We start from the raw sequence: 21,593 nt of genomic DNA, 5'->3' as shown, positions 1-21,593 counted from the left end.
AGAGACGGCACAGAACCACCAGTCCCACAGCCCCTGAAAACGCAGCGCTTTCCCAAAACGCCACCTCCTGTCCAATATTGCGTGACCTAAACCTCTGGGGAACCCATACACTCCAGGATTTACCCCGGATTTAGGCCCTGCACAGGAAGCACTAGGCCTGGTTGCCATGGACACCAGACTCATCCCCTGTTGCCAGGAGGCCCCCCTTTCTCTGCCCTATCTGCTGCCTCACTCTAGCCACACCCCCACCTGTACAGTCCCCGCCTCTCTAGCGTGCTGATTGGTCGCTTCGATCACTCTGTGGGTGGGCTCTTGTGATGTCACCTGAGCACTCTCGCAAGATGGCCGCCCGGTTGTTTTGATGAATAATCCTGTGTGAAGCGGTGTCAGCTCCCGGTGTCCAGGCCTCCTCCTCACTGTCCCCGGTCCCCGTGTCGTCCCTCTCCAGCGTCATAGTGTCTGCGGCGGAGCGAAAGCTGTCTTCTCCTCATCCGCCATTATTCTCTCCAGACTCTTCCGTAGACAATGCAGCCCTGAAGCCGGAGGCCCCCGGCTCTTCCTCCCCCTCCTCCTGTCCCTCACAAGGACCCCAGGCTTCTGTCACCATTAAAAGGAAGATCATGGAGGAGCTGAGCGCTGACGAGGTGAGAGGTGCAAAGACTGGCAGCACATTGCCCCCAGATACAGTGTAACTATCAGACTGCTACCGTCATAATGTATCACATATAGATGTAACGTTATATAGAGAGACATCTATCTACTAGAACTCCTATCTATATAATGTAGAACATATATGTAACACGTTATATAGAGAGACATCTATAATGTAATATATATCATATCTATATAACTTATATCCTATGTAACACGTTATATACAGGCATCTATCTCATATCTGTGTAGTGTATCACATATATGTAACATTATATAGTCGTACATCTATATATTTCATCTATATAATGTATCACATAGGTAACATTTATATAGAGACTTCTATCTTATATCTCGTATCTATACTGTATAATGTACCACACATGTAACATTATATAGACATCCATCTCATATCTATGTAATATATCTCATCTATATAATATATCACACATTATATAGAGGCATCTATCTTATATCTAATGTTATATATCTCATATCTATATAATGTATCACACACAGTGTATAGAGGACCGGTTACTAGTGTTGAGCGAACTTGTGTTTTAAGTTCGGCATCTAAAGTTCGGGTTATCGAAGAATCGCGTTATGGATTCTAAATTCCGTTATGGTCCGTGGTAGCGGAATCCATAACGCAATTCTCCGATAACCCGAACTTTAGACGCTGAACTTAAAACATAAGTTCGCTCAACACTACCAGTTATATCTATATAATGTATCACACACTGTATACAGGACTGGTTACATCTATATAATGTATCACACACACACTGTATACAGGACCGGTTACATCTATATAATGTATCACACACACACACACACTGTATACAGGACCGGTTACATCTATATAATGTATCACACACACACACTGTATACAAGACCGGTTACATCTATATAATGGATCACGCACACACTGTATACAGGACTGGTTACATCTATATAATGTATCACACACACACACTGTATATAGGACTGGTTACATCTATATAATGTATCGCGCACACACACTGTATATAGGACTGGTTACATCTATATAATGTATCACACACACACTGTATACACGACCGGTTACATCTATATAATGTATCACACACACACTGTATACACGACCGGTTACATCTATATAATGTATCACGCACACACACTGTATACACGACCGGTTACATCTATATAATGTATCACACACACACTGTATACAGGACCGGTTACATCTATATAATGGATCGCACACACACTGTATACAGGACTGGTTACATCTATATAATGTATCGCGCACACACTGTATACAGGACCGGTTACATCTATATAATGGATCACACACACACACACACACACACTGTATATAGGACTGGTTACATCTATATAATGTATCGCGCGCACACACTGTATACAGGACCGGTTACATCTATATAATGTATCGCGCGCACACACTGTATACAGGACCGGTTACATCTATATAATGTATCGCGCACACACACTGTATACAGGACCGGTTACATCTATATAATGTATCGCGCACACACTGTATACAGGACCGGTTACATCTATATAATGGATCACACACACACACTGTATACAGGACCGGTTACATCTATATAATGTATCGCGCACACACACTGTATACAGGACTGGTTACATCTATATAATGGATCGCACACAATACATGTAGAACTAGTTACATGTAACACATATAAGGATCTCTATATCTATCAATCATATAGACATTTCGAAGGAGATTTATCAAAGATGTTGCTAAGGAAAGCTGGTTTAATAGCCCATAGCAACCAAACAGATGGATCATTTCCTTTCCAGTAACTCTGAAACATGAAAGGTGGAATCTGATTGGTTGCTCTGTCTCCTTAGCACCATCTTTGATAAATGTTCCTCGTGGTCTTCTTCATCACATCAGCCACTTTCTCTGTATTTGTGATATGTGATGCCTTGTATCACTGTACAGAAGTTGGGGTTGCATCGTCTAACCATGAGCCCTGGAACCTGTAAGAAGTCAGCAGTATGTGCTGCCCCTGACTAGACCCTGGCACCGCTCTACCTGTCAGAATGGGTGCCAGGGGCCCAAAGCAGGGGCTCCCAACCTTTTAGACATGACATTTCTATAACATTTCTAATGTGAAAACTTCTTCTTGTAGTTATATGTTGTACCTATGGTCCAGTTATTCTCTTTTGCATACTTTTTCCTCCCTTTAGATAAGTAGTTGGATTTGCCATCCAAAGTCTGGCAAAGCTGATTGACAGTCCTTGTGTGAGCTGTAAGGGCGGCCATGTTGGTTGTCTCCCAGATTTCCTAGAAACAGATATGGCTGAATATAATTTTTAAAGGGGTTTTTTCATCTGAACATTTTTGGCATATCAGCAGTGTCTGATAGGTGTAGTCCCACCTCCGGGATCTGCTCCTAGCTTGAGAACGGAGTCCTGATTCACGCTGTCTGGAATGGAGAGGTGGCTGTGCTTTCATGGCTCTCCCTATCCACTTCTATGGGACTGACGAAAATAGCCAAGTAAGCACACCTGGATATGTTTGGAAGTCCTCTTGAACTGAATGGAGAGAACTGTGCAATAGCGGCCACCTCTCCATTACTGGTGACCCTATAGGATAGGGGATGTGTCTGATCAGTGGAGTCTGACAGGGGGACTATTAGGAAGTAGGGACCTGTGTATCCCTGAATAAATGGAGCAGTGGTCGAGCATGTGCACTGCCACTCCATACATCTCTGAGACTGCCGGAGATTGGCAAGAGCTATACTCTGCTTCCCTTCAGCGGCCCCGTATAGATTAATTGGTTGGCAGTGTGCATTCTCAACTGTTGCTCCATTCATTTGGGGAGACCCCTGTTTTCATGATTGGATCCCAGCAGTTGGACCCACAGTGATCAGACACTTATCACCTCTCCTTAAACCAGGATTTGTAAAATGTCACACTTGTATTAGCTGGGATTAAGTAAAGGCCATCACATGGTCATATTTAAAATCAATTGAAGTCTATGGGGCATCACATGGTCGTGTGTTTGTTTTTTTTTTTTTTTTTTTAAACGTCCAGTGGATAGCGGCCATAAAAAAAAAAAAAAAATAGGACATGTCCTATTTTTGGTTATTTTCACAGCCAGACTGACCCCATTGAAATCAATGGGACTGTTTTTAACTCTTGTGTGAACCTAACGGCCATTAAAAAACGGGTACAAAAGGTCTTTCGTGGGTAAAAAAAAAAAAAAGATGTGAAACAGCTGCTAAAAACGAACTACCGGACAGTCTCTACGGACTACCAGAAAATGGATGCAGAAATAGTTTAAAATGACCATAAAAAACAGACATTGTTTCCACAGGAAAACAGCCCGGGTGTTAACTACTTTGTTCTTTTTTGTGGGCAGAATGTGCCCATTCTATTCAATAGGTCCATGAAAACAATGGACACACTGGGTAGTCTGTTTGTCACTGATCTAGCTAATAAAGTTGCTGTTATTTGCAGATACAAAAAAAAATTGATTAACCACCGACTCGCATCCTGAACTCGGACATTAGCATATGCCAATCTGACACGGCCATGTGAATGAGCCCTTATCTGGGTGACCAGGTTGTGTGCTGATCCTGGGGCTGTGGTTTCGGGCAAAGTGAAAGTGCAGATAATATCCGGCTTTATTTTTGTTCCTGTAAGGCTACATGCACACGGCCGTATGTGTTTTGTGGTCCGCAAATTCCGGATCCGCAAAAAAAAACCTGGATGACATCTTTTTTTTTTTTTTTTGCGGATCCATTGTAACAATGCCTATCCTGCAAAACAGACAAGAATAGGACATGTTCTATTTTTTGCGGGGCTACGGAACGGACATACTGATGGGGACAGCACACGGTGTGCTGTCTGCATTTTTTGCAGATCCATTGAAATGAATGGGTCCGCATCCTATCCGCAAAAAAAACGGAACGGACACAGAAACAAAATACGTTCGTGTGCATAAGGCCTAAGAAGACCTATCTCAGGTGGTTGTTTTAGCTCTGGGCAGTGATTGGGAATGATTGTTCAGACGAATATCAAAAGGCCGTTCAGCCGGAGAGGACCTGATGCATTCAAAAAAGGGCCCTTTACACTGCTTGATGTTCGGGCAGATTATGGCTAAAGGTGCCACCGATTAACTGATGAATGAACGAAGCGCTCCTTCATTGGGTAAAATGATTGTTTATGCGGACAGTTAAAGGGGTTTTGCACTTTGTTTTAACTGATCTATCCTCTGGATAGATCATCAGCATCTGATCAGCGGGGGTCCGACACCCGGGACCCCCGCCGATCAGCTGTTTGAGAAGGCAGCAGCGCCGCGGCCTTCTCACTGTTTACCGCCGGCCCACTGACGTCACGACTAGTATCAACTAGCGTGGGCGGGGCTAAGCTCCATTCAAATGAACAGAGCTTAGCCCCGCCCACGCTAGTTGATACTAGTCGTGACGTCAGTGAGCCGGCGGTAAACAGTGAGAAGGCCGCGGCGCTGCTGCCTTCTCAAACAGCTGATCGGCGGGGATCCCAGGTGTCGGACCCCCGCTGATCAGATGCTGATGATCTATCCAGAGGATAGATCATCAGTTAAAACAAAGTGCAGAACCCCTTTAAATCATCAGTTGCCAGCGGCAGTTTGTACCATCTAAGCAGCACTTTGCTGCCTACAAACATTGATTCTGTGTGGGCATGAGCAATGGTATTAGCGATCACACCTCCCCGTACTGTGGAGGAGATCACTGGAAATGCAGCTTTCTCCTCCACTGACCCTTTCTTACCGACAATTGTCTGCTCCATCGGGCCATGTAAAGAGGCCAGGAGCTACAGTCATACCTTTACAGGCTCAGGGCTGAAATCTCCCACCTTCAGTGCTGGTTCTGTGATCTTACCTCTACATTTATCTCATGTAGGAAAGGCTAAAGCTGCCCGTATACATGACATAAGTGTCGGATGTAGTAGCCTCCTGACTCACGACTGCAGACGTCACGGAAAACAATAAGGATACGGCTGCAATTTTTGAGCCAAACACAGTGGATACAAAGGAGGAATATAATGTTTCATTTATAATGTTCTTCCTTTTGTATTAACTTCTGGCTTTGGGTCATAAAACGACTGCAACAAAAGCGGACATAAAAACCTGTGTGATTCCAACCTAAACTAGTTGAGTGCTCTCATTAAGAGAAACAAAATAAGAGTATTGCAGGTCTGATACCTTTTTAATGGCTAAAACAAAAATGGATCAAACCTGCAATACTCTTATTTTGTTTCTCTTAATGAGAGCACTAAACTAGTTTTCTATTGGTAACTAGAGATGAGCGAACTTCTGTTTTAAGTTCGGCGTCTAAAGTTCGGCTTCCGGTTAGCGGAGGATCCCGATATGGATTCCGAATTCCGTTGTGGTCCGTGGTAGCGGAATCAATAATGGTCATTATTGATTCCGCTACCACGGACCACAACGGAATTCGGAATCCATATCGGGATCCTCCGCTAACCGGAAGCCGAACTTTAGACGCCGAACTTAAAACAGAAGTTCGCTCATCTCTATTGGTAACACGGTACCAGACTTTTTCCTTTTTCTTTCACTCCAACCTAAAGGCGCTTTTACACAGGCCGATGATCAGCTTAACGAGTGCTCAAAAGAACGCCCATTCCCGATCGTTGGCTTATATAAACGTGGCATCAGGTGACTTTAGTCATTGATTGGCACTGGCGGTGGCCGGGCATCAACCTGTGTATGAGGACCCTAAGTCTTCCTGTACACAGATGTAGATTTTGAAACAGAATTTTTGTACGGTTTTCTCTGCGTTTTCAAATCGGTGCCAAAATTCATGTGTTACTTTCTTATTTTGTTGCGGATTTGCCCCCATCTCACCCTTTGCATTGCAAAGGGCAACGTCAACACTGGGTGTGTGATCAGGAGGAGGTCGGACAGTAAAGATGTCACCTTGTTAACGCTTCTCAAACTTTGTGGACCCCTAAACTCTTTTCACACCCTGGACCAGACCACCTAAACTCATTTTGCACCCTCAATGAAAACTCCTAAACTCATTTCACACCCCAGACCAGACAAAAAATAAAAAATATACACCTGGGGAGTCATTTATTAAGACCGGCATATTAAGTCCCCCAATATTCCCTATAGCTGGCAATCGATCCGCCGGAGTTATGAAGAAGCGCAGGATCCGCCGCTTCTAAATGTAAGGCAGTTTCCTTGCTGTCTTACATTTAGACAATTTTCTACGCCTAAAACAGGCGTAGAAATTGGTAAATGAGAAGGGCCTGCTGGCTCACTCCCCTTCCCCGCCCGTGTCACGCCTACTTTTGTAGAACTGGCATGAGTGGGGAAAAGTCGCAGATTGCGGCGCAAATAACCTTTGCGCCGCAATCTGCACCATAAATATGCCTAATATAGGCATATTTATGGTTAGGAAAGGACTCCCTAAGGGTACTTTCACACTTGCGGCAGGACGGATCCGACATGCTGTTCACCATGTCGGATTCGTCCTGCGGCTATTTCGCCGTGCCCCCGGGCCGCCGCTCTATAATGGGGACGGGGGCGGAGCTCCGGCGCAGCACGGCGGTGTACGGCGAAAGCCGCCGGACTAAAATTACTGCATGTCAGGTTTTTTAGTCCAGCGGCTTTCGCCGCGCACCGCCGTGCTGCGCCGGAGCTCCGCCCCCATTATAGTCAATGGGGACGGAGCGGCGGCCCGGGGGCACGGCGAAATAGCCGCAGGACGGATCCGACATGTTGAACAGCATGTCGGATCCGTCCTGCCGCAAGTGTGAAACTAGCCTTAGTGCGTCTGGGTTCTGCTCCCGGGATATGCCACACACTACGTCCTGACGCCAACCAGCATCCGGACCTTGTGTCGGGGGTACCAGTGGCCTTGATGGGGTTACTTGCGTTGGAGAAGACACTGCATCTATGACCCATCAGATGAGTACGCCTGATGTTGCAGAGTCTGGTTAGAAGGCGTTATGACTGACATTACTAGAATGACGGAAATTGTCTCTGTCAGTTGGTACAGGCAGATCATTATCTCTTTGTATTCACTCCTCTATATCAGTTGCTAGAAGACGTTAGTCAGTACATTGATTTGCTGTGAAGGAAGGAAATTAGTGGTTTTTACTACCCTGGCAGCTGGTGTTGGTTCTCCCAATCACATTAGTGACACAGCCATCAATTAATTAAGAATTTTAATAACGATAGAAATGCGTGCCGCTCTTCCAGGTGCACAGGCGAAGTATTGTATTGGCTGCGGGCTCTTCTATAGTAAACCATGAGTCACTGATGCTGTTAATTACATTGGCATTCCAGGACCAGCAGGTAAAATATCAGCCCCGTTACCCGAGGAGTCAGACATGACCTACTTTGCAGCCTTGCTCGTCACCCCCACAGTGGTTACAGACGTGCTTATTGTGTCTCCAGCTAGGCTATGCTGGCGTCATTTATGTGATGTACATTTAGCATGTATGCTGGGAACTCTTCCAGTGTACGCTCCAAAACATGTCTGTAGGGTTACATTAGTCAGACGCAGAGCGTGTTTGGTCTCCATCTGGCTGGTATATGTCGGAATGGCACAATAACCATATAGAAGAGTGTAGTAGGCGGCGCTGCTCCATATAGCGGCATCCAGTAAAGGAGTATGCGTTTCTTTACAATAACAGTACAGTAGGTATCCATTTCACGTATACGTCCCAACAGACCTCCGAAACTCGAAACCGCTGGTAAAGCTAGAAATAATCAGGACTGTAATTTGCTTTCATTAGTGTTTGATTATCCAGCAGAAGGCGGGTCCGCAATATACCAGCGCAAACATTTACTTAAATGGGTCCGCAATCCAGAAGATACAGAGCAGAAGGCCACAGAAGCACTACAGAACGCTTCCGTGGCATTTTGGTTCCTGCCTACGGACCGCACAAAGAAAAAAAAAAGAGTACGTTCTATTTTTTTGTGGTGCGGCCGGATCACAGACCTACTCAAGTTGAATGGGTCTGCATCTGTCAGCGCCAACCACACAGACGGTGCCTGTGCGTTGTTCTAACATCCCAACGAGAAAAACTGTGCGTGTTACCCGCAGAAGAACCATCAGACTTCACCCTCTGTATTGCAAATGGTGAAATCCGCTGGAGAGACATGCAGCATAGATTGATATGCTCCAAAGCATAAATCCGCACCGCAGGTCAACTGCGTTATTTTTTTATTTCTTTTTTTTGTACGCGGTGTGGATGAGATTTCTTAAAATATCATCCTTTTTGATGGTACTGTACAAGGATGCAATGGCAGATTCGCAGCTTTTCAGTCACCTATTAACCCAGCCTAAATGTAGGGATGGACAAAATAAAGTATACATAGGCCCCATTTACACGTCAATTTAGTTCCGGAATTGCGGACCCATTAATTTCTATGGGGCTGCACGATGTGCGGCCCGGCTTCGGAAATGCGGACCCGCACTTCCGGGTCCGCATTTCCGCTCCCGAAAATAGTAGAACATGTCATATTCTTGTCCACAATTGCGGACAAGAATAGGCATATTCTATTAGTGCCAGTGATGTGTGGTCCGCAAAATGGGGAACGCACATTGCCGTGTCCGTGTTTTGCGGAATCGTGGATCTGCAAAACACGTTACGAACGTGTGAATGGACCCTATTTAAAGGAATTCTTCCAACTCCTTTCTGAAAAGCAAGCCATCCTGGCAGTCTGCTGATGTTCCCACAGGAATGTAGGGGCGGCTACTTAAAGAGGACCTGTCACTGCTCCTGACATGTCTGTTTTAAAGGGGTTGTCTGGGTTCATCTTCATCTCTCCAGCCCCCCTGATATGAACATTGGAGCATTTTATGCTTCGATGCTGTCCTCTGAACAGCGCAGGGCAAAGGCATTTTTTGGATATCCGGTGACGTACCAGGCTTTCCATGGGGACTGCTAGTCGGAGGCTAGCTGTTAAACGGCTACGGCAGTGCTAAATTCCGCCCATTAGTGCCGGGGATGTCACCGGGAACACTGCTGAGCAGAAGCCTCCGCCTAGCAGTGTGCTAATGTAAACCAAAAAGCCCTTGCCCTGTGCGATACAGCATGAACTGCTCCGATGCTCATATCAGGGGGGCCGGAGGGGTGAAGGTGGGGATATGTCCGGGTTCAGGTCCAATCCCGGACAACCCTTTTAATAGCTACGTGCATTGCCCATGTAATAACCGTTCTGGAACATCTACTCTTATGTCTTTATGTTGTGCCGTTCCTTTATTATTTCTACTAGAAGTTATACATGAATTGCTAGCAGTCTGCAGTAAGGGTACAGTAACGGCACATGTGCGAGAGTACCATGGCTGCGCGAAATGTGTGGGCATGTTAATCTCCCGGCAGAGGGAGCGTCCACAACTGTGGGGCCGTTCTCTCAATAGAGTAAATTCATTAAAGCCTCATTCACACGTCCGTGCTCAAATCCGTGAGCAAGTGGTCAGTGATGCCTCCGTGAAGCTGTCCGTGTAGGGTCCCTGTGTCCGTGTTTTTGCTGTTTGTGTGCCAACCGTGCTTCACTGAGACTGAACAGCTCAAAAATAATTTTCAAAGCATATCTTGCTAATGATCCGTGAACTACCCGCTGTGTGTGAACATACCCTTATGAGTACAGTGGCAATTAGTTTAAAAGTCCCCAGGAAAAGAAGGTAACAAAATCTCTTCTAATAAGGTGATATATGGAGAAATCTCGGTCACCTTGTAGTTTCCCCCCACGTCTACGATTCAGCTGCCAGTATGCAGTTCGTCCTCAGCTGTGACGCACGTGCCCTGATTCTGTGTCCTCGGTCACATGGAGCCTCAGCCTTGTGCAATGCAGAGTGGTCATACTGCTAGTGGTGTGACCTCCGCTGACGGCTCTGGAGGTCGCTATAGCAAGGAAAACCATCTTTGCATAAGGCTTAGTTCACTATGGAATCCATTAACCCTTTGACCCCTGGTGTATTTTAGTACAATTTTACTTCTGCCTTTTTGTAGATTCATTGTGAAAGTATTGAAGCCCGCTCTGCGCTGCCTTGGGGTGATGTTGGTCTTTCATTCTACAGAGCCTGAAATATTGCAGTGCATCGCTAGAATTACGAGTGTTTTCAACACTGCAGTATATTTTACATATAATGTTTTCCTTTGGAAGCAACTTGTATCATGCAAAATGTCTCATCACATTTCCTACGATATTTTCTTTAACGAAAAAGCTGCGATCTGGAATCTGCTTCTAATAACCAGGAAATCAGGAATATTAAGCGTTCTGGTAAAACACATTTCTAGTTGTTGGTCCTGATCACTTTGGATGGTGTTTTTGAATCTGTCTGGGTTTCCGATGTTTTTGTAAGGAAGTAAGTTAGGGCATTCTGAAGTGCTGTTCTTTCCTAATGAGAGCTGCCGGGAGCAGGTTCAACCCCTTTAAGCCATGCATAATGTCTGGTAGGGTTGATCTTGATAAGTAAAACAATACCTCATTTATGTTTCGTCATTGGACTCTTCCTGAGAAAAAAATAACTTTTAATCAATATGTAAATTAGGTCTTCAATGCACCTAGGGGCGGGCGTTATAGCATCCATATGTTTTTTCCACAATTTATAGAACCTGTCCTATTTGGGCTCTCAAAATGCAGTCCTCTGATCCATTAAAGTCAGTGGGTCCACAGAAAATTGAGGATGTGTGCAGACCACAAAATACATGTTGTCTTAGGCATCTTACAGACGACCATAAGTGTAAACTTAGGCCTCATGCACATGAAGTCTGCAATGCACGAGCACCGACCGTACGGCCGCCGCATGCTTGATTACGGTCCGCGATCCGCATCTGACGGTCCACACCACAAAAAAGTAGTGCATGCACTACTTTTTTGTGGTGAAAAGGCACAAACAGAAACCGTGCCTCCCTTCCGGATTGTGGACCCATTCAAGTGAATGGGTCCGCATCCATGATGCGGGGTGCACATATGTAAATTAGGTCTTCAATGCACCCTAGGGCCTCAGTCTACTCGATCAGCACAAACACAGTGCATCTGCCTCTGCTTTTCCAGCCGCACAGATAACTGCTGCTCATGCACCTGTGACATCATCCTTCACCTGAACAAAGCCTAATGCCTTTTCTGGGTGGAGGATGATGTCATCGGCACATGTGCGGTAGTCATCTGTGCTCCTCAGAACACAAGCAGAAGCACTGTGCTTGCGCTAATAGTGTAGAGTATGGCACAGGCATATGCTTACAGGGCCAGGCGAGAGGTCTGGTCCTGTGTTAGGGTCCATTCACACGTCCGTAAGTGTTTTGCGGATCCGCAAAACACGGACACTTGCAATGTGCTTTCCGCAATTTGCATATCACGAGGATATGCCATAAATATCAGCTGGTGCGGGTCCCACTTCTAGAACCCGCTCCTATCTTCAAAATGGGGCCCCTGAAGTGAAGAAGTACACCGAAAACGCGCGACATCCTCTCCATTCACTGCTATGGGACTTCCGAAAAAAGCTGAGGCAGCGCTTGGCTACAGTCAGAACTCCCATAGTGGTGAATTGAGGGCAGCCACCCATTCGGAGCTGCTGTCCCTTCACTTTGGGGGTCCTAAAGGTGGGTCCTGTAGCTATCTGACATTTGTGGCATAGCAGATACTTATCCCCTACCCAATTTCTATCTTCATACAGAGTTACAGACCCTTTAAGAGTGGTGTCACATACAGCTTTTTTGTGGCAGTTTTTGAAGAATTTTTGAACCAAAGCCAAAAATGAATCTAGCTGGAAGAAGTAGTATAAATCCTTCCTTTATATTTCTCATTCCAACCCACTTCTGGCTTAGGTTCAAGAAACTGCCGCAGAAAGCTGCGTGTTACACCACCCTAAGGGTTACTGGGAGAAAATAACATGGACGCACAGATGGGGCAGATTTACCAATTGTCTCCCATTTTGCACTGTCTAAGAAAACAAATTGCAGTCGTAATATCTTTACTATTCTGATGCATAGACCTTTATAAGTTTGGAGTGTGTTAAATCCCGTGACCGATATGACAGATATACTCCAGATTTCTGTCTGTGCGCCAAAATTTTGTCCCAGTTTAAGTTCCCCCCTCCCCCACACTAACTGAGGAGACAGCAGGAAAACAGATTGCTAATACTGTCTACCATTAAGGCCTCATACACACGACCGTATGCAGTTTGCGGTTCTCAAACCATGGATCTGCAGAATATGGATACAGTCCCTGTGCCATCTGAATTTTTAGGAAACCCATTCACTTGAGTAGGTCAGAGGACTTCACTGTGCAGACTATAATAGGAAATGTTCGATAATTCGTGGAACGGGCATACGGATGACATCTGTGTGGTGTCGGCATCCATATGTCCTTTCCACAATTTATAGAACCTGTCCTATTCGGGCTCACAAAATGCAGTCCTCTGACCCGTTAAAGTCAATGGGTCCACAGAAAATTGCGGATGGCACATCTTGCGGATCCGTGGTGTGCACACCGCAAAATACATATGGTCGTCTGTATCATGTCTAAGACAACAAGTGTAAACTTGGGCCTAATGCTGGACGGGCCCATGCTGCGGATCTCAATTTGCGGTCCGCAATGCACGAGCACCAATCGTATGGCCACCGCATGCGGACGTGGACCGCTTGCTTGGATGGGGTCCGCGATCCGCATCTGACTGTCCGCACCGCAAAAAAGTAGTGCATGGACTACTTTTTTGTGGTGCAAAGGAACAGACAGAAACTGTGCCTCCCTTCCGGATTGTGGACCCATTCAAGTGATAGTAAATAGTAAATCTGCCCCATTGTTTGTGGGCCATTGCACCGCTGCAGGCCTTTATGGGGTAGAATTCTGGCATACATGCTGCGCCACATTTATTAAGGGTTCTAGGCTGGCTCTAGACATGTTGGTGAAGTGTCCAGAAAGGGGGCATGGTTTATTGGATTCATATAATGTGCCAGTTTCTCGGTGCAATATAATGGTATACACTAAGCCGTCAAAACTGTATGTGAATGTCTTCTTACAGGACTGCATCAGGGGGAGAAAAGGCCTGAAATACAGGGCCGCACAGACACCGTACAGACACCGTACAGTCCTGGTGTGGTTCCTACACTGATCACAAAGTGGGAAGGAAGGATCTAACCGTTGAATATGGAGTGGCTGTCAGATTACAGCTGATTTCTTTTCACAGCTTAAGGGCTCATTCACACCACCGTATATGTCTGTCCACATCCATCCGCAAAATTTGGAAGGTACACAGGCGGTATCAGTGTTTTGCGGATCCGCACAAACAGATACGGTCGTGTGAATGATCCCATAATAAAAGTAAAATACATATGATCAGTCTAATGCACTGTACAGTACAATTGGCTTAGGGAATTTAAATTTGTAAAATTTAGTATATATTCCCATTCCTTATGGTATACACTACCGCCCTGATGGGAGCCCATATGCCGTATGATATCGGTTCAGATGTTTGAATTCTCTGCTGCATGCTTGTATTGATACTGATTGCTTATCGCTCTTCATTTTTTTACAGATAAGACGTAGGCGCCTGGCTCGGCTTGCAGGTGGGCCTTCTTCGCAACCCACGACTCCGCTCACCTCTCCACAAAGGGAGAACCCACCTGGACCACCAGTAGCAGGACCTGCCCCCAGTGCATCCCACCAGCTTGGCCTCAATGTTCAGGGTATAACCCCAGCTACCTCACCCATAGGAGCATCAGGTACTTGTAATGCAATGTGCAGAGGAGTAAGTGGCTTGTATTTACTGTGCTCTGCTCATAGCACTGGGCTACGTTCACCCAGTTTATTTGGAGGATCTTATGAGGCAGATTTTCCTCTACGTTTTTCAGCCAAAGCAGCAGTGCGTTCAAATGGAATCAGAAATATAGTGGAAGGAATTATACTTCTCGCTCCTGCTGAAAAACCTGCAGTAGAATCTGCTTTTAAAACCTCCTCCAAGTGGAGACTTTGAGCATGGACCACACAAGATCACTGTAATGGTTTATTTCGCAACCCGTTGGCTCAGAGATATCAGTTACCTGGACCAACGTTTTGTACTGTAGTTTTGTGAATCTGTAGGTCTGAACTCTAAAGAGTCCACTGATGACCCGTGTGAGGATAGTGTTTACTTGTCCCTTCCAGTGCTCTCCCTGAAACCATCTGCATGTGCAGCTCCTGGAATATCCCACCCTGTACTGAAGGGAAGTTCTGTGTAAGGGCTTATACACACGGCCGTTGTCTAGCCGTGCCCGTATTGTGGCCGGCAAACAGCGGGTCCGCATTATGTGGGCCCCGGCCGCGTGCATCTCGGATGCGGACCCATTCACTTTAATGGGTCCTCAATCCAGAAGGTCCAGTGCAGAACAGAGGCACACTCCATTGTGTTTCCGTGGGGTTTCTCTCCGTGCCTCTGCACCGCAAGAAAATAGAACACTATTTTTTTGCTGTGCGAGCGGATCATGAACGCATTCAGGTTGAATGAGTCTGCATCCGTCTGCAGAATCCACATGGATGTTGCCCGTGCATTGGGGACTGCAAAATGAAGTTTTAATACATGCAAATGAGCCTCTAGGATAGGAGCATCGGGGGCATTGCCGTTACACCTAGAGCAGGGGTCAGCAACCTCCCGGCACTCCAGCTGTTGTGAAACTACAACTCCCAGAATGCTCCACTCACTTCTATGGGTGTTCTGAGAACAGCCAAGCAAGTGTGCATGCTGGAGGTCGTAGTTTCACCACACGTGGAGTGTCGAAGGTTGCTGATACCTGACCTAGAGGCTCTGCTCCCTGCAACTGTTGTGCCATCTCCCCAATTTGATAGGGCCAGGCAGATGTGATGATTTTTTCACTGTCTGACTCTGTGAGTCAAAATGAAGAGAGCGCAGAGCCTCCAGGTGTAATGACAACGCCGCCGTTGATCCTATAGGCTCATTTGCATGTATTAAAACTTTTTCTCAGCAATGCGGGCACATATGAACATGAGACCAACACAGATGCTTTCAGCTGCCAAGCGCACATGTAACAGGTCAACCAGTGTCATAGGTACAAATCTGCTAACAAATGCCTTTTAATTTAAAGATGTCCCCCCCACCCCCCTCCCCGGTAAATCCATTTCTGGTCCTTGTTTGTCACTTATTCCTACTGAGCTCTAGAAGGTGTAAGCACGTGCTCTGCTCCTGGAGAAGGACCAAGTCTAGAAATGGCTGTTCCTTTGAGTGGTGTAAACAGAACGTCTTGTCCCCAGCGGGAGGCCTGCTCTGTATTACAGTCTCGTGGTCCGGGCCCTTCTCTAGCACACAAACATCTGCCGAAGCAGACACTCCGGTTTGGTCAGGTGTTCAGATATCAACTTTGGTTGTCTTGTTGCAGCTTGGGAAATATGTTTTTTACATGTTGGATAGTGCACGTAAGGTCAGGAGGGATTCCAGACGTGGAAGACTTCTGAGTTACTTTGCTTTCATTGTGATGTCTCCAGTAAGAACCGGTGACATATTCATTGCTGCATATACACATGGCTACCGGTTCCCTAGTGACTTACTATGTTTTTTTTTTATGCATTTTTGTTAGCTTTCTTTAAACTATAGTCAGGATACGGTTGCATGTTCCTTCCAAGATGAGAACAATGAGGGATATATTTTAACAAAAATCAAGCGCATGACTGTGTACATCAAATACCATCTAGAGTAGTGCTGCATTTCTATCACATGGATGCATCCACCACCATCTGCACTGCCGGGTGGCCAGGAATGGTGGTCTCAGAGGTCGGACCTCCACTGATCATGCCGTGATGGTACATCCTACCGATATGCGGTCACTTTAATAGATGGGGATGCTTTTTTACCAACAACAAACAGACTGAATGGTCCCACTGCTGCTTAGGGTACTTTCACACTAGCGTTTTTCTTTTCCGGTATTGAGTTCCGTCCTAGGGGCTCAATACCGGAAAAAGACTGATCAGTTTTATCCTAATGCATTCTGAATGGAGAGCAATCCGTTTAGTATGCATCAAGATGTCTTCAGTTCAGTCACTATATGTTTTTTGGACGGATGCTGTGGTATTTTCTCTGTCCAAAATTCCGGAACATTATTTTACATTGAAATGCATGCCCTAAGTGTTCTGGAAAAACGGATCCGGTTTTGCAGTCTGCGCATGCGCAGACTTTTAAAAATGTGAAAAAGATGAATACCGGATCCGTTTTTCCGGATGACAACCGGAGAGACGGATCCGGTATTGCAATACATTTGTAAGACGTATCCGTCTACAAATGGTATCCGTTTGCATACTGATTGCCGGCGACAGAACTGTCTGCCGGAATCCAGCGAAGCTAGTGTGAAAGTACCCTTAGTGTCCCAGCAATGTGTATTACCAACATGCAGGCCATCAATTTGGTTTTATACAACTCTTGGAAATCCTCCTGCTATTCAGGGAATGCAGTTGTAATATCCAGGAGCCTACTTTGTATTAGTTCTGCAGATCACTGGTGCTTACCGTCAGCTGAATGTGTATTTTATTCATTGATTACTTTATGGCACTACTCATTTAAAAAAAAATTTAAAAAAAAAATAACTAGTGACTTAAAGGAATTGTCAACTGTTATATTTGGCTACTTTCGAACTCGCGTTTTTGTGCGGATTTGTCAGATAATACAACTGTCTGCATCTGTTCAGAACGGAGCTCCGTTTGTATTATCTTTAACATCGCCAAGACGGATCCGTCTTGAACACCATTGAAAGTCAATGGAGGACGGATCCGTTTTCTATTGTGCCAGATTGTGTAGGTGAAAACGGATCCGTCCCTATTGACTTACATTGTGTGCCAGGACGGATCCGTTTGGCTCAGTTTCATTAGACAGACCCCAAAACGCTGCAAGCAGCGTTTTGGTGTCCGTCTCCAAAGTGGAATGGAGACAGAACTGATGTAAACTGATGCATTCTGAGCGGATCCTTTTCCATTCAGAATGGAGCCCTGAACGGATCTCGCAAACGGAAAGCCAAAACGTGAGTGTAAAAGTAGACTTAGTGAAGTCTTAAGGGGTTCTCTGATGGCAGAAAAAGTGGTTTATTGTTTTTGAAAAGTAAAATAATAGAATTTACAAATATACGTTATTTTTCAAAGCTTTGTGGAAGGTCCAATTTCAGTGCCTGTTTCTTGGTCCTGTAGGTTAGAAACATAGAATGTGTCGGCAGATAAGAACCATTTGGCCCATCTAGTCTGCCCAATATACTGAATACTATGGATAGCCCCCGGCCCTATCTTATATGAAGGATGGCCTTATGCCTATCCCATGCATGCTTAAATTCCTTCACTGTATTTGCAGCTACCACTTCTGCAGGAAGGCTATTCCATGCATCCACTACTCTCTCAGTAAAGTAATACTTCCTGATATTACTTTTAAACCTTTGCCCCTTTAATTTAAAACTTTTTGCATATATTAAAATCTCATTATTCTCAGCAATGTGGGCACATATGAACATGGGACCAACACAGATGTCTTCAGCTGCCAAGCGCACGTGGAACAGGTCAGCCAGTTTCATAGGCACATATCTGCTGACAGATTCCATTTTAACCCCTTTAGTGACCACCCATACGTGTTTTTACATTGTTCACTAAGGGGCCTTAGGCTGGGCCGCCGCTTTTTTACGGTGGCCCAGTCGAACCGCTGCACGGGTCCCCGACTCTTGCATGACAGCCGCGGCCCTGCTCTAACAGCCCGGACTGGCAGGAGTGCCAATCTGGGCTGTTTAACAGCATCGGCACCCCCAGCGATCGCGGGGTGCCGATGTGTGTGAAGGCTGCCTGGGGTGTGATGTATGCCCCAGACCAGCCTTTAGTCATTTCCAACAAGCTGCACCTCTCTGGAGCAGCCTGCTGGTCAATGTCAGAATAGCATTGCCATTAAAATGCAATGCACTGTAAGGATAGTGCATTGCATTTTAAAAGCAATCAAAAAGCTGTCTGTTATAAAAAAAAGAAATTGCGCTTTTTTTTTCCATTGAAAATACGCTTTCCAATGAAAAAAATTGCAAAAAAATCTCTATGTTTGGTATTGCCGTGCCCGGACTACATAAATATCATGTAAATTATCCCATACGGTGAACGCTGTAAAAAAATAAAAATAAAATACAAAAAAAAGACAGAATTACAAATTTATTCTTAGTTGCCACCAAAAAAACGTAACAGCAAGCGATCAAAAATCGTCATTTACTCCAAAATGATACCAATAAAAAATGCAAGTCTTCCCGCAAAAATCAAGCCCTCACACAATTCCAGAGAAAGAAAAATTAAAATAGTTCTGGGTCTTGGGAAGCGGCAATGCAAAAACATTTTTTTTCTTAAAAAAAAAAAAAAAGGGGGGGGGGGTTTTATTGCAAAAAAGTAGTAAAATGTAAAACAAACTATATGTATTTGGTATCACTGTAATCGTACTGACCCAGAGAATAAAGATATTATGTTATTTATACTGAAAAATTAACGCCGTGAAATCTATAATGGAAAACGCAGTGGCAGTATTGCTGTTTTTCCCATCTTCCTCCCAGAAAGAGTTAATAAAAGTTAATCAAAAAGTTATGTGTACCACAAAATGGCGCCATTAAAAACTACATCTTGTCACGCAAAAAACAAGCTCTCATAAAGCTATATAGACAGAAAAATAAAAAAGTTATAGCTCTTGGAAAGCGACGATGAAAAAAGAAAGAAAAACGCTTGGTCAGTAAGGCCCAAAACAGGCAACAGGTTAAAGTCGAAAATGTGGACCCCCAGGCGATCAACTGTTAATCTTGGTAGAAGCTGTGGGTGTGTATTGCATGATACTCATCCAAATGAATGGTCATGCTTGGCCCACCAGCCTTTGAGTCTTTGCAGCGACTGTCTAGTCTTGCCAATAATGGGGGTTTATGGACGTCCACTCCTTTGACGTCAGAAGCCTTCTTTGTGTTTTAATTAATTAGCAATCTCAAGGTTTCTGCTTGCTGTCAATAATTAAGAGCAATCCTCTTAAAATGATGTTTCTTTAAATCCTTCCATGACGGAGCTCAGTCAGTCAGATATCCCCCGCTCTTCTGTTCCTCTGCTGTGTACCGCGGTCAGTCCTGTGCATGTCGGCTGATTTATTAGTGGTCACAGACCGGTGCTGGGAGCATCATTGTAGAGTACGAACTAGACTGCAACAGGGGAGATCTGAGTTCAGCTCAAATTAACGTGTGTCTGCTTAAATAGACGTTCATGGTACTGCAGCTGAGGTATCCTAAAGGGAACCTGTCACCGGGATTTTGGGTATAGAGCTGAGGACATGGGTTGCTAGATGGCCGCTAGCACATCCGCAATACCCAGTCCCCATAGCTCTGTGTGCTTTTATTGTGTAAAAAAAACGATTTGATACATATGCAAATTAACCTGAGATGAGTCCTGTTCCTGAGATGAGTCAGGGACAGGACTCATCTCAGGTTAATTTGCATTTTTTGACACAATAAAAGCACACAAAGCTATGGGGACTGGGTATTGCGGATGTGCTAGCGGCCATCTACAAACCCATGTCCTCAGCTCTATACCCAAAATCCCGGTGACAGGTTCCCTTAAAGTGACTCGCCAAGTTTCCGTGACAGTCAGTTTTGTGTTTGCATTTGCAGAAAGATGGCAATCAAGTATTTGTTCCATATACAGTTAGGTATTTCCAAGGTCTCGCACAGTGAGTGGCGTATAGTCATGCACATTAGCGGTAGGTCTCAGTATGTTAGTTTATCGTACCAAGGCAATTCAGTTTGTTGGCAGCATTTTTGTTAGGTAACCCCTGTCATCTCGGCCATGTGTTACATACTGCGTGAATAGGATTTTGAAAACGTCCACAATGAGAGAAAATAACCAAAAATAGTATATGCCTGTATACGTTGATTTGTGTTGATATTGTTTTGTCTTCTATTCCAGGGGTGGCCCATCGAAGTCAGAGCAGTGAAGGCGTCAGTTCGCTCAGCAGTTCCCCATCAAATAGCCTCGAAACACAGTCCCAGTCCCTGTCTCGTTCTCAGAGCATGGACATTGACAGCGTTGCCTGTGAGAAAAGGTGAAATACAGAAGAGGTTATTCTAGAAGACCTTTTTTGCCTACTACAGTGCACAGAAGAAATCTGGAATGAATGTCATTGTTTTAAGGGAGTCTTTTATCTTGTTTTGCTTCTTAAACTAACCATAGTGTCAGGTATTGCTAGCAGAGATGCAAATTAGTAGTTCGGCATACTGAGGGGGGGCCCCCCTTTCATCTCAGTACACCATTGTTCCTTCCCTATGCTTACTAAGACCTTCCTATCCCTTGGTGACTGACAGGGCCAGGCGAGGGCAGTTCTCAAAAGCGTAATCTTGCACGTGCACCAGAATTTCAGCACATACACAGTGAATCATCTCTTTCCTGACCTGGACTGAAGTGTACTGCGCATGCTCTGAAATTCTGGCGCACATGCAAGATTATGGGGCCAAACAAGAGCAGTTTTTTTTAGAAGCCTGGTCTGGTTGATCACCAAGGGATAGGAGGGAACAACAGCGCACTGGGGTAAAAGGGCCTGCCCTCAGTGCTCCGAGTATCTCATTTGTATGTGCGTTCAAACTACTTTTTCTGCTAATTGACGCTCTGGTGAGTGCTGCGGCTTCCTCAAACAGCTGATTGGTGGGGATGCCGGATCTCATATTGATGACATATCCTGAGGATAGGCCATCCATATCAAAATCCCAGAGAAAACCTTAAATATCTACTGTGGACTACTAAACTTCCCGTATATAATATATAGTAAAAGGGCATCAGAGAGCTATCAAAGAGGGTACAGTATGGGTCAAAAGCAGTACACCCCACACCACTTATCCGTAATACCTGCATGACCCTAATGAATTTACCATCATTTACCTTCACCCCTTTTATCTATCCTTATGACCAATAATCCAGCTGAGTAGGGGAACAT

The 21,593-nt window shown here is 45.1% G+C and overlaps 1 protein-coding gene across 1 annotated transcript in view; it reads left to right on the top strand.

Annotated features, from left to right (window-relative positions):
- The first annotated feature begins 313 nt into the window (after nucleotides 1-313).
- Nucleotides 314-21,593, top strand: part of UBE4B (ubiquitination factor E4B) — a 92,326-nt gene continuing 71,046 nt past the window's right edge. The window contains exons 1-3 of the mRNA XM_040430783.1: nucleotides 314-644; nucleotides 14,187-14,373; nucleotides 20,573-20,708. Coding sequence (XP_040286717.1) covers nucleotides 621-644; nucleotides 14,187-14,373; nucleotides 20,573-20,708 — 347 coding nt within the window. The 5' untranslated portion in view covers nucleotides 314-620. The remainder of the gene's footprint in view (nucleotides 645-14,186; nucleotides 14,374-20,572; nucleotides 20,709-21,593) is intronic.

The sequence above is a fragment of the Bufo bufo genome, chromosome 1, assembly GCF_905171765.1.
Source record: "Bufo bufo chromosome 1, aBufBuf1.1, whole genome shotgun sequence".
NCBI lineage: Eukaryota > Metazoa > Chordata > Amphibia > Anura > Bufonidae > Bufo > Bufo bufo.
Note: the sequence above shows the minus strand (reverse complement) of the source record. Positions and strands in the feature narration are given on the sequence as shown.